The following is a 16475-nucleotide window of genomic DNA, read 5'->3' on the forward strand; positions in this document are numbered from 1 at the left end:
AACATTTTTTTTAAAAAAAGAAAAATAGCTTATTCAAAATTTGTAATCAAAATTTGTAACAAGCAAACACACTTTCCATTTTTTTTTCCCTAATGGATAAAATATTAAAATCACTACAGGATCGAGAAGGATTTGGGAGGTGATTAAAAAGCAATTAAAATGAGTAGGTGCAATTTTAATAGAATTAATCAGAGCAAAATTATTCTTTCGACGAAGCACATTCAAGCACATTCTATGTAAATAACTCTTCTGTTGGAATGAATCAATCACGCCAGCATTTTATTTTATTTTATTTTTCCTTTTATGCCCCATATATAGGATTGACTTTCTATCAATGATTATTTTATTTTGCACGAACTGCGGTTTTCACACCATATGGTTTGTTTGCACCTAACCCTGATTAAATATTTGACACTTCTTAAGCAAGAAAAGTCTTGATTGACTAATACATCATAAAGATTGCACATTGGCCATATCAAAGACGACATTGTATAAGTACTCTAATGTCATCAAATAAAGTAATGACTTTCACTGTCGTTTTACATTCCCAATCGGCTTACTATTTCAAACAGCCTGCGCATAAGGGTCCGAACTCCGTTTTTGTGAGGTGATTTTGTACTTCTCTCAACATCAAAAAACTAATCGAAGAACTAAGGTTTTTCTTTACACGTATAAACTAATCATAAAACCCCCTTCAAGTGGATGTGGAATAACCTTAACATTTTTTTCCTTGCACATACATTAGGCCTTAAGGTTAGGAGAGCAATGACAACCGGTTTCTCTTTATTTGAACTTTTAAGCCGAGACTAGGTGAACCCAATCGCATTGATGCTAGTCTTGGGTAGTCCTTGACAATTCTTAACCCCAAAAGTTAGCTCACATATGCTCAATGGACAAGATTTTCTCTTATACTTATAAACTAACTACCAGCCCTTTCCACAATCATTATGAGATAACCCAACAATCTGTTTCTCACACTTCAGGGATTGGACCGGAGAGCATACAATTCATTTCACTTATTAAATTGTTGAGTCTCCTTCAATTCTAAAAAATTAGCTCAATATTTGAATTTTAACCGCTTTCACTACTGAGAAATTCTAGAATATGTCTGAAATAATATATCAGCCATACAAAAAGTAAATAATGTCATGTGTTTATTTATTTTTAAAAACTAACATACAAATGATAATTATATTAAATTCAACTATACATATCATATATACAATGATTATATACAATAAACCATAGACTTTCTCCCACTACTAATGTGGATAACCCCAACAATTCCATATCAATTAATTATTGCCTTCCTCGGTTTCTTGCACAGATGGGTTACACATTTTCCAGCTGGGAAAATGATGTTTCAAAGAAGCAGCCTTGTTCTTGCCAAGTCTAACAATTAATAACCTATTTTTTTCGCCTATAAATAGGCAAAAAGCATATAAAACCTACGCCACATCAAACTAAAGCGAACTAATTAGTGCAAATTAGTCATGGCTTATAGAGGCATATTTCATGTCGTCCTCATTTTGGCTTTTGCAGCTACAGCTTTCTCAACCCTTTCTCCTTGCTACTATGATAAAGTTTGTCCCGAAGCTTTGCCAACAATCAAACGAATAGTTGAAGCTGCTGTGGAAAAAGAAGGCCGCATGGGTGCTTCCTTACTTCGTCTCCACTTCCATGATTGTTTTGTTCAAGTACGCATATTAACCCTAATTAACTTAACTGCTAAACATTTTCTTTATCGTTCTCACATCGTCGATTGTGTTTTAATTCTTGTATACATGTTCTTTGTGATCTATATATAGGGTTGTGATGCCTCCATTCTTCTTGATGACACGTCCACCATTGATAGTGAAAAGAATGCAATTCCAAATAATAATTCCGTTAGAGGATTCGAGGTCATCGACCTGATAAAGAAAGAGCTCGACAAAGTTTGCAAACGCCCAGTTGTTTCTTGTGCAGATATCTTGGCTGTAGCAGCTCGCGATTCTGTTGTTGCTGTGAGTAGTTAAATTTCCCTCTAATCTTTGTTCAATCATAGGTCCGATTGAGATTGGTTTTAGAAGACTTAAAAGTGATTTTGAAAAGTTAAAAATACTTTTAAAAAATATTTTAATGTTTGATAAATTCTTTCAAAAAATTATTTTTGTCAAAATTACCCCATCATCATTTTATGTTTAATACAATATCATATATATCTTTATATATATTATAAAAATCTAAAATCAATAACTTCAGAGAGATTATTAATATTGCCAATTATATTGAGATAACAAAATAAAAAATAAAATTAATATTATAAAAAAAATGTTAGTTATCAATTATTATATATACACAAAAAAAATTATACACATTCTTATAAATGTGTAAATAAATTTTATTTAATATTATTTTCAATTCATTCATTTACATTCTAACAGTAGTTTAATTGTAAGATTTACCAAACACATATGAGTGCTTTTAAAATTCACAACACTTTTGAAAATAAATTTTATCGAATATTTAACTGATTATCTTCACAGCTGATTATTTTTATAGTACAACTAATGGCAATTATTTTAAAAGATATAATATTACTAAACTAACCTTTAATGTTCAGTTGTTCACATAATAAATTGCATGCAATAACACGTATGAAAGCTTATGTAAGACAAGACTCTATCTGTATTATTAAAGACACAATTTTTAGAGTATTTGATAAACACTCATATTTATGATTCCCAGGCTAAAGGGATTATGTTTTGATAAAATCTTATAATAGTTTTACTATTTATTTTATAAAAATTATTTTAATTTTTACCGAACACAATGACATATTTCACAATGATTGTGTACCACTCTAAAAACTGTCTTTAATAATACAGATAGAGTCTTGTCTTACATAAGCTTTCATACGTGTTATTACATGCAATTTATTATGTGAACATTAAGGATTAGTTTGGTAATACTATTTGATAAACACTCATATTTTATGATTCCTAGACTAAAGGAATTGTGTTTTGATAAAATCTTATAATACTTTTACTAGGAAAAATTATTTTAATTTTTACCAAACACAATGACATATTTCACAATGATCGTGTACCACGATACTTAACCACGCCCTTTCATGAATTTGGGCTAATTGTGTTTTACAAATTTGCAGCTAGGAGGACCAACATGGAAGGTGCCTCTAGGGAGAAGAGACTCAACAACAGCAAACAGAACCCTAGCCAACAATGACATCCCATCGCCATTCCTCAACCTCACTGGATTAATCAGCAGCTTCAGAAGACAAGGCCTTAACGAGACGGACTTAGTGGCTCTCTCCGGTGGCCACACTATTGGCTTTGCTCGGTGCAGTGCCTTTCGAAACCGCATATACAACGCAACAAACATCGACCCCGACTTTGCTAAAGAGCGCCAAAGGACTTGCCCGAGCACAGGAGGAGACTCGAACCTCGCACCTTTTGACCCAACGCCATTAACCTTCGATGGCAAATATTTTTCTAGTCTGTTGCAGAAACGAGGGCTACTTATCTCAGATCAAGCACTTTTCAATGGGGGCTCAACCGATGGGCTTGTTAAAACTTATAGCCTTAATTTCAAAGCCTTCTCTGCTGGTTTTGCAAACTCTATGATCAAGATGGGGAACATTAACGTTTTGACAGGGAATAAAGGTCAAATTCGTTCGAACTGCAGGAGGGTGAACAACTAAAGACGTTGTCGTTTTGGGTTTTTATTTGAAATGAATTTGTGTGTTCAAGAATTGAGTGAAAATTGTTTTAAAACACCATGTGCCGTTTGCAATAAGGAAGCTTTCAAGTCTCCTGTGGAGTCTACACGTGGAAGAGATTACAATTTACAAATATTATTCATTTGAATTGAGAGTCTGTAATTCCTCGCACCAATATTGTCTACATAAATTAAGTTTCTTTCTACTAATAAAAGTTAATTATATTTTGTTTATTGCAAAATTTACGTTCTTGTGTATGTAGCGGCTATCATCCGCTGAATTTTTTTTTTGGTTTAATTTTTAATCTTTAATTTGAGTCATACTTTCAGTGTAATGTGTTCGTTTAATTCACTTGATTATTATCATCAATCGGCTTTATTGAAGACCGAAATAAAGCAATAAAGAATAAGAAAGCACACAATATTTTATGGAGGCTTCTGCGCCCCAAACGTTATGCCAATAGCAAGAAAAAATTACTACCTACCTCTCAAAGGTTAGTGTGCTTTTTGAAACTAACACTCTCTTTACAAAAGAAAAGATAAGCTCTAATGCCAAAAAATAAACTGCCAGGCAATGAGGTTTTGAAAGCTCTAACTAAAACACACTACCAATAGGTAGTCCCAAATACACTTTTATTTAAGTATTACATAAGGTCGTTATTTTTTTAAAAAAACATGTTGTAGTATTTCTTTTATTATTTTTGTGCAAGTTAATAACTATTTTTTACCCTTTTAGAAATTGTGTTTTTATTTTTATTTTTTAAGCTAACTTATGCATGTAGCTATTACCCACATTGGAGACTTGGATGTTCAAGACTCAGTGAATACTAACAAACAACAGGATTAGTTCTCAAATGTTTCATAATAATACAACGCAAGTGGTAATTTTTGTTTCTTAACACTAGATCGCAAGTATTAATACCATTTTAAGGGAAATAAATAAAAGGGATCGAATTTTAAAGATCTAACAAAAAGGCCCAACCCAATTCAGCCCATGACCATCGGCCACTTGTAGGCGACGTGTCGAATGTATAGCTCAAGAATTTACGACATGTCGTTGGTACGGAAGTAACGGAACAACATAATCTATGGGCAGTTGGTTTTGAAGGAGGGAAAAGTTGAAAAGTCGTTTCCTAGTTTTCTCTTGGTCTCTGGGAAAGAAACACAATTCAGCAGCAGCCCACTGAAACCACAACAACACACCAATGACCAAAATAACGTTTTATAATCAGAGTAAAAGTGAAGAGGCATTGGATTTTGATCACTAATTCATAATGTACTGGAGATATTTGACAAGAGCTGCAAGAAGATGCAGTGTTCATACAACTTCATCAAGGACCGTTGGATGGTGGGATCATGTGGCCCCTGCAGCTAAGGACCCCATTAACGGTGTCACCGAGGCCTTTCTTGCTGACCCTTCTCCCTACAAGATCAATCTTGGCGTGGTAATGTGTTTGCTTCTTTCTCATTCAGTTGGCATTATCTTGACACAAAATCACAGATTTCTGCTTTTGTAATGACTGGGTTTCTTTCTTCTTTTATTTTATTGTATGCATGTTTGTGTAATTTTATCTTAGTGTCTTGAATTCAAGATGTCAATATAAGAAATGTAAAAGTGACAACTATGTATATTTCTCTTGCCAAAAGTGCTGTTTTGGCGCTAAAAAAACAGAAAATGGTAATAATTTATTATTACTTGCTTAATCTTTTTCAAGTTTTGATTTTTTTTTTTTTAAATCTCGGTAGGGAGCTTATAGGGATGACAAAGGGAGGCCTGTTGTGCTTCAGTGCGTTCGAGAAGCAGAGGCAAAGATCGCTGGCAGTGAGTTCCTGTGAGTTTCAGTTCCTTCAGTTGCCTTTCTTTTATTCCTTTTTTAATGCTAAATTAATGATATTAATTATTTTTTGTTTCTGGCAAGTTTAATTTAAAGAACGAGTATTACGAGTCCTTCTACACTTCAAAGAAATAATAATTTTATACGTCATGCTTTAGGTTTATGGTTTTCATGTGGTTTATACGACATATTGGGCCCTGTTATTATTCTATTCAGTTGTTGATCATGTTCCTTTTCTTTCTGATTTTGTTTGTTTGTTGATAGTATTGTGAGCATGTCACCGTAGTGCCAATCCTAATTGGTTTGCTGTTTGTATGCACTGAAATCACATTGTATTCAAGTATAAAAGTTTGATACTTGTCCAAATGCTAAATAATAGCTGCATTGGTCCTAGATAACATCGAGAATCTGGAATTAGTAGCATGGAGTTGGAACGTCGGATGCGTGGTTGAAAACTCCCCTGCATTTTTTAGGAAAGATTCATAATGGTCTGCACATACAGTCGGTATCAGGAGTGAGCATTTTGCATGCTTCAAATAGTTCTTTGTTGACATTAATTTCTACTAGTATTTGTAGTTGTCAAGCCACCATTTGGTCAGTTTGACTTTAGTTCGATCATTTTCTCCATATTGTCCCTTGTGTTTCCGTATATATTCGAGTCTAATCCTTGAGAGCATTAGCAGGGAATCAATTTCTGCTTCTGTTAGCACAAAAATGGTTGAGGAGAGTGTAAAACTGGTTTATGGAAAGGATTCAGATGTCGTTAAAGAGGGGAGGTCTGCTGGAGTTCAAGCTCTGTCTGGCACAGGTGCATGCCGCCTCTTTGCTGAGTTCCAGAGGCGTTTCCATCCTGAATCACATATTTATTTCCCAGATCCAACTTGGTCCAAGTATGTCTGTTCTTCATCCTTTGGTTTTTTACAAGTTTTAGTCCAGTTTTTCCAAGTGGTGAAATGCTTATCAGACAATGAGATTGATGTTCAAATTTCCATTTTCTCTGTAATTGAAGTTCAATCCTGCGTGTTGTACAGCCACCACAACATCTGGAGAGATGCCCAAATTCCAGAGAGAACCTATCACTACTACGATCCTGACTCAAAGAGTTTAGACTTTGCAGCACTTATGGATGATATAAAGGTGTGACAGTCTTCACACTCTTTAGAATTGAATTCTGATGGATTAGACAATGTTTTGTTTTTAATCATTCAACGGAAAGATCCTTGCGACCCCATTGCTATGTTCAATCAAATGGATTATTTACTCCTAATTATGGATATGGGGAACACAAAATATTAGACCTTATGTTATGGCCGCAAAGAGAAATTAACCTTGACATTTTACCGAGATTGTAACAAAGGCATAAAGAAACTAATATGCATTCTTCTATTTGTGGATAGTGTCATATGCCATGTGAAGCCAAGCAGCTATTAGATGAAAGATTTAATTCTGCTGTTTTATTTTTGTTGATGATTTCTGTAGAATGCTCCAGACAGTTCCTTTTTCTTACTCCATCCTTCTGCTCACAACCCAACTGGAGTGGACCCTACTGAAGAACAGTGGAGAGAAATCTCATATCAATTCAAGGTGATTGACGTATATGTGGTGTTCTTCCGCAATTATTATATGAAATAATTGCTTTTAACTATTATCTGGTAATTTGTAGGTAAAAGGTCATTTTCCCTTTTTTGACATGGCTTATCAAGGTTTTGCCAGTGGGGATCTTGACAAGGATGCTCAAGCTATTCGTATTTTTCTTGAAGATGAGCACTTAATAGGCTGCGCTCAGTCCTACGCAAAGAGCATGGGGTTGTATGGACACCGAGTTGGCTGTCTCAGGTATAGAAATATCATTGATTTTCTATGCAATATTAGTGGTATACTTCTGTCAGTTTTCTGAGACTGGTAGGACTGGTCACCAGTCCCATGAAGAGGCAATTAATTAGGGGTAGAAGCTGCACCCTACAATTGAATTAAAGAAGTTAACTTGAACCATGAGTTCATCCAATTTGCCTTGAATTGAGGAACTAAGTTTTGGTAGCAAGGAGGTTAAAATTTGAACTCAACTTTAACTATTGTCAGTCAACAACATCTGCATTGTTCTAGCTTTTGGGGCTCATCCTTGGAAAAAGTCAACTGACACTCTCATAGCTTATGCTTGGATATGTTTTTTCTGGTTGTTAGGGCCTGAAAGCTTAATAGAAGAGGTCAAAAAACGATTTTGATACATTAGGTGTTTAGCTTTAAGGAACTCAATTAGCTTCTTGTCTGAACTTTTTATCATTTTTTATTTCCTTTTCTAATAATGCCTTCACCTTTTCAGCATCCTTTGTGTGGATTCAAAGCAAGCAGCTGCAATTAGAAGTCAAATACAGCAGATAGCGAGAGCGATGTATGGGAGCCCTCCTGTCCATGGTATATTACTGGTCGCGACAATCCTTAGTGACCCAAACTTGAAGTCACTTTGGATTGATGAGGTGAAGGTAACAATATTTAATCATTGTTTTTTTCTCCTTTTTGTTGTCTCCTTTGCTTTTCTTTTCTTTTCTTTTCTTTTTGTCAATTCAATTGGTTATAATTACCTCATGTTGTTGTTGCATTTTTAGATTATGGCAGATCGCATTCAAAGAAAGCGAACCACTCTTCGGCAAAATCTTGAAAAGTTAGGCTCTTCTCTCAATTGGGAGCATATAACCAACCAGGTTGGTAGCTAGCATTGCAGTTTCTATTGATACATCAGCAATGAGTGCCTGAACATAGCATTAAAGATTTGAGCACCAGCTAAACTAGATCATATTTATATTAAATTAACTTATGATATATTACTCTTTTCAAAAAAAAAAAAACTTATGATATATTACCATGGCAGCTGGGAATGTTTTGCTTCTCCGGCTTAACCCCATACCAGGTTGATCGGCTAGCAAAGGAATTCCACATATACATGACTCACGATGGCCGTATAAGGTAAATCTATTCTACAAACATGTTAAATCTGTCACCTGGTAATTAAATATGCTTCTTTTTAAAAAATAAAAAATAAAAAATAAAAAAAAAACCTATTTTTTCCCGTAAATTTTTTTATTTGCTTTGAAATGAACTATCCCAAAATATGACCTGTGTGGTGATGTGGACAGCATGGCTGGTGTAACTACAGGCAATGTCAATTATCTAGCAAATGCAATACATGAAGTCACCAGATCTGAGCAGGAAACAGCCAAGATTCTTTGTAGTATTAGTGTATAGAAAGTCATTTTCTGTCTAATGCCCAATTTCAGACATTATACAGTTATCTAATTCTCATTGCATAATCTCTTGTAAACATTGAATAATGAGGATATGAGAGTGAAATGAATGCACATGTACCCGATACTTGAGCCTTCTAATCATATACACATAAATGTTCTACATGACTAGGCAGTAGTTCTTCAGTCTAGAAAATCATACGTGTGACAAAATTGGGGTACTAGCAATAAAACGGTATTTTACTAAAAAAAATAATGTTATACTCTTCTTTAAGTTTAAATTTAAATTCACTTTTTTATAATATGTTGATATCCGTACGAGATAAAATTACTGTGCTAGAAATGTGGAAAATGGATTTACTCGACAAATGGTTTTAGATAATGATGGCACTCATGTTTCTTTTGTTAGCGAAATAGCTTGCCTCAAAGCATTTCATCTTCAACAACCTTGAGGGCATGGGTTCAAGTCCAGGGACTTGCCTCCCTGTATAATGGGAGTTAGTTGGCTCTCCATATTGGGGTATGATCGATTTCCCTCCAATATTAATAGTGAAGGCAAATCTCCCTCCAATTTAGTGAGGATTGATATTCAGGCTATATTGTAATAGAATTACTCATAATAAGTCTCGACGGATTTCTGATTGTAAATATCAGGATCGTAATATATCAGTGTATCAAAAAAAAAAAGCATTTCATCTTCGATAATTGATTGTGGACTAAATTGTAAATCTAAGAAGAACAAATACAAACGAAACAAGGAAATGCTAAGATTGATTATAGTAAATTTCATAATATTTGCAAATTATTTGACAACTTGACCCCATAAGACTAATTAAATTGCACCTTCTACCATAAAAAAATTAATAATAATAATAAAATTGCACCTTTTGAGTTCTGATGTACAAACATGGGCAGTTTGCCATTAGCCCAAGTGGCTAGAGCCATTTTCTCAATATGTGTGAGGGAAGTGGTTCAAGCCCCTATAGACATATTGTAAGAGTTTAATTTAAATTATCTTTATTTGAACCCCAAAACTTGAGTGAAGGTAATTTTTCTCCCAGCAGAGGAGTGGGCGTCCCTCGAATATTTAAGAGGGTTAAAAAATCTAAATGGTGCTATATTAGAATTGATATAAATTGATTTCAATAATTTATATAATTATAAATATCATGAGTAATAATTCTCCTTAAAAAAAAAAAAACATGGGCAGTCTGCCGCAGCATCTTCCTTTTGGGACTTGGAATTAATTTATGAGCCAAACCCAAAATTAGTTGAATCACTGAGGAAATAAGAGTCCTGCAACACAAGGCATAAACGTACAATTATGTTGATTTTTGTATAAAATATACCATACAGACAACGAACCACGCGCACGTGGCGCAGCTGTGGACACACGCTCAAGTCAGAACTGCCGACAAAGAACATTAAAAAACAGAGGATTTGGACAGCAAGTGTTGAGTTGTTAAAGCTAAGCTTCCTCTTCATTTTATTAAATAAAGTAAAAGAATGAGAACTTATGTAGTACAACTTCTTTTATCATTGTGTTAGCTTTTGGTAAATCTTATGGGACGTGTGGCTGCTAGAGACAAATTAACCAAAGGAACAAACTTAAAAGAATTACTAATATTCGAGACTATGATGGGGGAGGTGGATATGTTACAGATTCTGTAACATACACCCCCCACTCCATGCACTCCACGTGTCCCTGCACGTGGAAACAAAGCACGCAAATGGCACCCCTGGGGAACTGGCTAAGCTAGTCTGTAAGGTATAGAAGCTGTACCGTAGCCAGCTCTCTATGATGGGTTGAGTATCAATTATCATTAATATAGAAAGTAATCGTATTACTTGCGATGTTGGCATTTTATAAAATGTAAATATAAAATTTACATAGAGTAAGTATATATATATATATATATATATTGCAGTACAACTCGAAAGTCTCCCAATATCAACTCAAAAATCTACTCTCGCAAGTGTACAGAGAGATCTATTTTTGTAATTTGAAGATGGGGGTTATAAACGAGTAACAAGGCTGAGCCGCTGTTGCGTAATACTTGCATTATTATTATTATTATTATTTTAAATGTTTGTGATTGCTATATGTATAAATTCATTACGATCGAACATCTGCAGGGAGTCTAGGTATGCAAATTCGTAGTGCACCCCAAGAACTTTTTGGGCAATAACTCAAAGATCCACTTCTACTCCTACAACTATTATTGTTGCATTAGTTAAGGATATTAAATTTAGAGTGCAAATTCGACCAAAAAAGCATTAATACAACTGTTTAGTATCTAGTCATCATCTCATTTGCCACAACAAAATATAAATTTGAGCAAATCAACTTTTGTTTTTTAGTTTTAAATAATACATCCTTGTTTCGAGTAAACATGACAGTAATACCTAAATCGAACTTTCGTAAGTGTCAAGTTCTATACATTAAGTAAAATATCTCACATCGACTGAATATTGAAATTGGGTCAAGTATATAATACTTGAACAACCATCAACTTTCGAGTTATTTTTTATTTGAGTTAGCCTGTAAACTTCTAAATAATATCACAACTAAACTCATACAAAAATGAGCTCACACTACCTTATTGCGTAACAAGGACCAATAAAAAAGACTGGCTTGCACATGAAGGGAGATATCAATGAAAATGTCACTATTAAACTTATCTTAAGTATATAAGACTTGGACAATCCTTTACTCTTGAACTAAGTTTTAAGTTGAGTTAGGCTCATGAACTAACTTTTTGGTTGATGTAGGCCCATAAACTTCTGTACTATACCTAAAAGATTAATTAAGTATTATCTTCGCAATTAGTTATCCATGTTAATTAATTAGGACGATCATTCTGTCTTGTGCCATTTCATGCATGTAAGACAAAGTTTTTTTTTTCCATTCTATATGTTTTAGTATTGATAATTCACAAATTTTCCTTTATAGGGCAACTCAACAATGGAGCTAATTTGAAGGACAGAGACGGCTTAATATCCATGAAGGAAAAGAAAATAGGTTAATAAACTACTGATTGGTTAATTCCAAAAAGGTAAAAAGAAAGAAAAAGACTACTGAGACTGCTGGTTAGTTAATGTATGCAGGTTATTGATTAAGAACAGCCAGCAATTTTCCTCTTTCAATAAAATGACAATATTGAGTATGGACGAGGACCAGACATGAAAGGCAAGAGAAGATTCCGAAGAAGCGAGGGCAAATTTAATATAAAGGTGGAAACCTCTACCTATCTTTCCTTTTTGCATTAAATAATTATCACCGGACTGAGAGAAACACAAGAGAGACTTTTAAATTTTAATTTAATGACAATTGATTAACTACCCTAAATGTCTCAAATATTTATTTAAACTTTTACTATTTAGATAAAAATTGGTTACAAAATTTTGATTAAAGATATAAAAAAATAAAATAAAAGATCAGATATAATTATAGATAACTTACTTTTTATCAAGATATGTTTTTTCATATTTTTTTCAAAATCTTGTAATCTAATTTTTTGTCAAAATAATATTTTCTAAATAGAAATGATTTAGGTTATAGCCCCAGAAAGTGTCACAAGACTAATGAAATTTAGATATCACTGTTCTTGAAATAGTAATCCGTATAATCAAGTAATCAACGAGCTTTGACTAAATTTCCTTGTGTTTATACTGTTACATGCAAACTTTAAATAGTTGGTACAAAAAGAAAAAGGAAGACAAAAGCAAGGTTCTTTCATTTTCTTTTACTAATTAGAGAGGAAATAATATTACAAGTACTGATGACTAATTAACGAAACTTGATTAAATGCATCTTAAAAGCATACCATTTTTTTCAATTAAAAAATACGAAGATCATACAACATTAATGTCACAACTACATGCAGAAGATCAACAGTGATTAAGACTCCATATTAAGCAAATTAAACATAAGTATAATTAAGAAAGTACCTTGGCTAGATTCATGGCCAAAAAAAAAAAAAAAGCTTTATAATCACCATCCATAACATCCTTTAATTCTACGAAACCACAGAGTTGAAGTTGGTGATGATCCAATGACTTCAGCATCTTCATAATCTGCCCTAGAATCAAACGATGACCCTCTACTCGAAAACCGGCTCCGGGCATGATGATGATATTTCTTAGGACTAGTTATAGGCACAACCATTGAAAAATTCGAAGATGACCTTGAAGAGTTTGATGATGAAGATGATGAAGAAGGAGATGATGGCCCACGATCACTTTTCTTAAGCATATTCATCTTGGGAAACAAGATATGTAAGAGATTGGATCTTGTATATTTTTTATTGTTTGGATTTTTATCAGAATTAAAATAAGAAGAAGGAGGAGGAGTGAGAGGAGGGAGAGTTGTTTCATTGAATGAACATTTTGGGGTACCCGGCCGAGACTCCCACATAAATGGAACTGCACCAGCACCTTCTCCATAGTATACTCTGAGAGAAGGATTGGCCATTGAGCTTTCTTTGGACAAAAGCCTCAAGAAGAACTTGTCATCTTGCTTAATTTGGATTAAATTTTGGGAATGATCTTGGCTTGCACTAAACATTTTGGATAATGTTATTGATGGTATTGTTGAGTTTGGAGAGGAAGAAGAAGAGAAGAAGGAGGCAGCTTTATCTTTAATTGTCTTATGGGAACTGTATACTGAAGAGCCAAATATTGTAGTCACTGGAGATTAATATATACAGAACAAGTTGTACATGCATTTATTAATTAATATATTGATAAATGACATAAAAGATTTTTTTTTTTTTTTTTTTTTCCCTTTTTCTATTTTATCTGTCAAGATGTGGCATCCCTTGCTAGAGCTTTAATGCCAAGTTTGACTGTTAATTGGATCTGTTACTTTTTAACGATGTTACGGAAAATTTGACTGTTTTTTCTTATTTCTTGCTTTATAACCATGTTGATTTCACTCTCTCCAGGGCAAGTGGGCATAAAAATATTTCATAAATAAAATTAATTAGATCATTAGATTTATAAAACTACGTTCGTATCTGACTTTTGGCTGGTTTACTTTCTCAATTTTTACTATAGAATACAAATCTATGTACCATTTTGCCAGATATATTAATTTTAATTAAGCTTGATCCTGATATTCAATGTTACAAATACATTGATTGATTATTAAAAGATATTACTTAGTGTATTATGCTCATATATTTTCCATGAAATGAAAGCTTATCCCAACTAACATGCAACACACTATCGTGGGGCTGACAAAGGGCTCGATCAGTAGGACCCTTTTGATGATGATATGAACCAACCCTGATTGGGTTGTAACGATAGACATGTGGACATGCATGGTCCCTCTTAATATATACATATATAGGATATAGTTCTCACTCAATAAATTAACTCGGTGGAAAAATATGACCTACGCCTATCCCGTGTGGTCCTTATCACAATCTATTAACTTAGCTCTTAATTTCTTAATCATATATGGGTTCAACTTATGATATAAATTATTAAGCACATTCATATTAAATTTTTCGCTACATATTTCATGTATTTTGTTGCGTTTTTATATTTTCTGCACATCACTTACAGTAAAGTCACAGCAACAGTAACATAGTTTTGATGGAGGTGCGTTGAGATGCGATTGGCTTCTACCAACCAAAAAATTTTTGGTGCATGAACGTTGATCTGTCGAGATATGATTGGATAACTTCTTTTCGTAGCTAAATATTAATTTTAAATTTGAGTTTTGAGACGACTAAGAACAAGTCTATGAAAGGGGGTACTTAGTTTACAAGTAGCTAGGGAGAAAGAGGCAAATTGAAGCTAGAATAGCAATTGGTAAATGACGCTTTCACAAGTAAAAAGTCATGCATTGATGCATGCTTAATTAATTTTTAATTTATTATTTCTTTTAACCAAACCCGCGTTTTGCCCCTTTGGTATCATCCAACAAGCGTCATGCAAAATGCAATGCAACGCTATATATTTAATAATGTTTTCTTGTGGAGATGATTAAATTTCAGAGTGACCTTATAAGATCTTGTTATGAAGTCAATATCATCTATCGTACTTTGCTTATACTCAAATTGTGCTTTTAAGTTTTGACTATTTTCAAATGATCACTCAAAATTTGGTGCCCACATGCTGTTGAATAACCAAACCACAAGCACATGATGCACAAGAAAATTTCAATATGCAATTGGGATTGATTGGTCAATTTTACAATTGCGAAGATAATGTCACTTTTTTTTTTTTTTTTGGATACTGCTTTAGGCTGCAGCTAGCCCACTGAATCCCACTACATGAACATCACGATTCGCTGTTCCACTATGAGTAGTGATTCAATAGTGCAATGATGTATACAAAATACTAGTATCTCCTCTCTAACACGAATAGGGATGTCAAAATAACCCGGACCCGGCCCGGACCCGGACGAACCCGGATAATCCGGGCCGGGTTGAACCCGTACCGGAGAGGAAAAAAATCCGGATCCGGAATGGGTTTTAATAACCCGGATTAATCCGGGTCCGGGTCCGGGTTTGGGATAACCCGTGTATCCGGAACCCGGACCCGGATTCATTTTTTATATTATTTTTAATTATATTTATTAGTAAATATAAATACAAACATAAAAAAAAAAAAACCTAATTCTATTTTGCAACTCAAAGTCTCAAACACCCAAATCGCGATTTACCCAAACAAGACAAACCCTAGCTGTGCCGCCGCCGCTTCTGCTGCCTTCCGCCTTCCGCTGTCCCGCAAGCAAGTCAAACAACTCTCGGCTGGGTTCGCCACCGTCGCAAGGTTGGGTTCCGTCGTCGCAAGGTTGGGTTCAAGAAGCTTGTGAAAATTACATTTCCTTTTACTGTTGATTTTGATTTCCTTGTGTGAATTTTCTGGGTTGGGTTTTCTTATGAGAATGTTGGGGATCAGTCGAAGATCATGCCGCATAATGTGTTTAGAATTCAGTCTAGCCCAGGATAAGGAAATGTTCTTACTCTAAGGATCAGGATCAGGAAAAAGATAACATTGAAAAAAATTGACTGACGCCAACGTAGATGACCATAAGCTCGTCCCACTTAGAACAGCGAAGTTAAGCAAGAAGATTTTGCACAACAAATTGAAATCCCAGCATACAAAAATGATTAATATGGGGGTATATGTCTTATCCGTATGTTATTTGGCATATGTATGCGTGCATCTGTCTTGTTTGTTAACACATCTTTGGCTCTATTTTGATGAGAATTTTTCACTTAGAGACAACTCGTGATACACTATCTAAAACATACAAAATCAAGCCAGAACAATAATTTTGAAGGCAAAATTTGACAATGAAATCAATAGAAAAAGTAAGTAGTAAATGACACCACCACCTGGCGCAATCAAACTTGTGATTTCACTTATATAAATAGATTAATGAATTATGGTTGTTACCCTGCTGATTAATTGGTTGCCTCCACTGACAAAAGTAAAATAGATTAATATCCCTATCTTGGTATAGCTAGAAATGTAAATATGTAATCTAAGTGTCTGGATACATGTTTAGCATTCTATTTTTTCAACCATGTGGATCCAAAATACACTATATTAATTAATTAATTAACAGCAACTCACGCTTTGTTGTGTTCTGTTGTTCCATTTACCAGGCTTTTGACGAGGCAATTGCTGAGTTGGATACCCTGGGTGAGGAGTCCTACAAGGA

The 16475-nt window shown here is 34.1% G+C and overlaps 3 protein-coding genes across 5 annotated transcripts; 2 read left to right on the forward strand and 1 right to left on the reverse strand.

Moving 5' to 3' along the window:
• The first annotated feature begins 1444 nt into the window (after positions 1-1444).
• LOC102617398 (cationic peroxidase 1-like) lies at positions 1445-3977 on the forward strand. The gene is made up of 3 exons (XM_006481093.3): positions 1445-1697; positions 1809-2003; positions 3149-3977. Exons 1-3 carry the CDS (start codon positions 1494-1496, stop codon positions 3698-3700), a joined length of 951 nt encoding a protein of 316 aa, XP_006481156.1. The 5' UTR covers positions 1445-1493; the 3' UTR covers positions 3701-3977.
• Positions 3978-4836: 859 nt separating this feature from the next.
• Positions 4837-9363, forward strand: LOC102617696 (aspartate aminotransferase, mitochondrial-like). Of its 3 annotated transcripts, none has more exons than XM_052442999.1 (10): positions 4837-5162; positions 5464-5549; positions 6236-6442; positions 6584-6689; positions 7032-7136; positions 7216-7388; positions 7873-8032; positions 8156-8251; positions 8419-8513; positions 9201-9363. In XM_052442999.1, the coding sequence occupies exons 1-10, from the start codon at positions 4992-4994 to the stop codon at positions 9241-9243; spliced, it is 1242 nt and encodes a 413-aa protein (XP_052298959.1). In that variant the 5' UTR covers positions 4837-4991; the 3' UTR covers positions 9244-9363. The 3 variants fall into 3 exon arrangements, with proteins under 3 accessions (XP_052298959.1, XP_006481157.1, XP_006481158.1); XM_006481094.4 differs by lacking the exon at positions 9201-9363 and adding an exon at positions 8684-8918 and having other exon boundaries at positions 4839-5162; XM_006481095.4 differs by lacking the exon at positions 9201-9363 and adding an exon at positions 8684-8918 and having other exon boundaries at positions 4845-5162; positions 5475-5549.
• A 3123-nt stretch (positions 9364-12486) lies between these two features.
• On the reverse strand, positions 12487-13582 carry LOC102618152 (uncharacterized). Its single transcript, XM_006481096.4, has one exon. It carries the CDS (start codon positions 13356-13358, stop codon positions 12786-12788), a length of 573 nt encoding a protein of 190 aa, XP_006481159.1. The 5' UTR covers positions 13359-13582; the 3' UTR covers positions 12487-12785.
• Positions 13583-16475: the final 2893 nt, after the last annotated feature.

The sequence above is a fragment of the Citrus sinensis genome, chromosome 6 (genome assembly GCF_022201045.2).
Source record: "Citrus sinensis cultivar Valencia sweet orange chromosome 6, DVS_A1.0, whole genome shotgun sequence".
NCBI classification, from domain to species: domain Eukaryota; kingdom Viridiplantae; phylum Streptophyta; class Magnoliopsida; order Sapindales; family Rutaceae; genus Citrus; species Citrus sinensis.

What these genes read in the sequence shown, in the direction of transcription:
- LOC102617398 (XM_006481093.3), top strand. Translation starts at nt 1,494, where the DNA reads ATGGCTTATAGAGGCATATTTCATGTCGTCCTCATTTTGGCTTTTGCA. An exon ending in TCCATGATTGTTTTGTTCAA is followed by an intron (nt 1,698 to 1,808) that starts GTACGCATATTA and finishes ATCTATATATAG; the next exon opens with GGTTGTGATGCCTCCATTCT. An exon ending in CTCGCGATTCTGTTGTTGCT is followed by an intron (nt 2,004 to 3,148) that starts GTGAGTAGTTAA and finishes ACAAATTTGCAG; the next exon opens with CTAGGAGGACCAACATGGAA.
- LOC102617696 (XM_006481094.4), top strand. Translation starts at nt 4,992, where the DNA reads ATGTACTGGAGATATTTGACAAGAGCTGCAAGAAGATGCAGTGTTCAT. An exon ending in ACAAGATCAATCTTGGCGTG is followed by an intron (nt 5,163 to 5,463) that starts GTAATGTGTTTG and finishes AAATCTCGGTAG; the next exon opens with GGAGCTTATAGGGATGACAA. An exon ending in ATCGCTGGCAGTGAGTTCCT is followed by an intron (nt 5,550 to 6,235) that starts GTGAGTTTCAGT and finishes GAGCATTAGCAG; the next exon opens with GGAATCAATTTCTGCTTCTG.
- LOC102618152 (XM_006481096.4), bottom strand. Translation starts at nt 13,358, where the DNA reads ATGTTTAGTGCAAGCCAAGATCATTCCCAAAATTTAATCCAAATTAAG.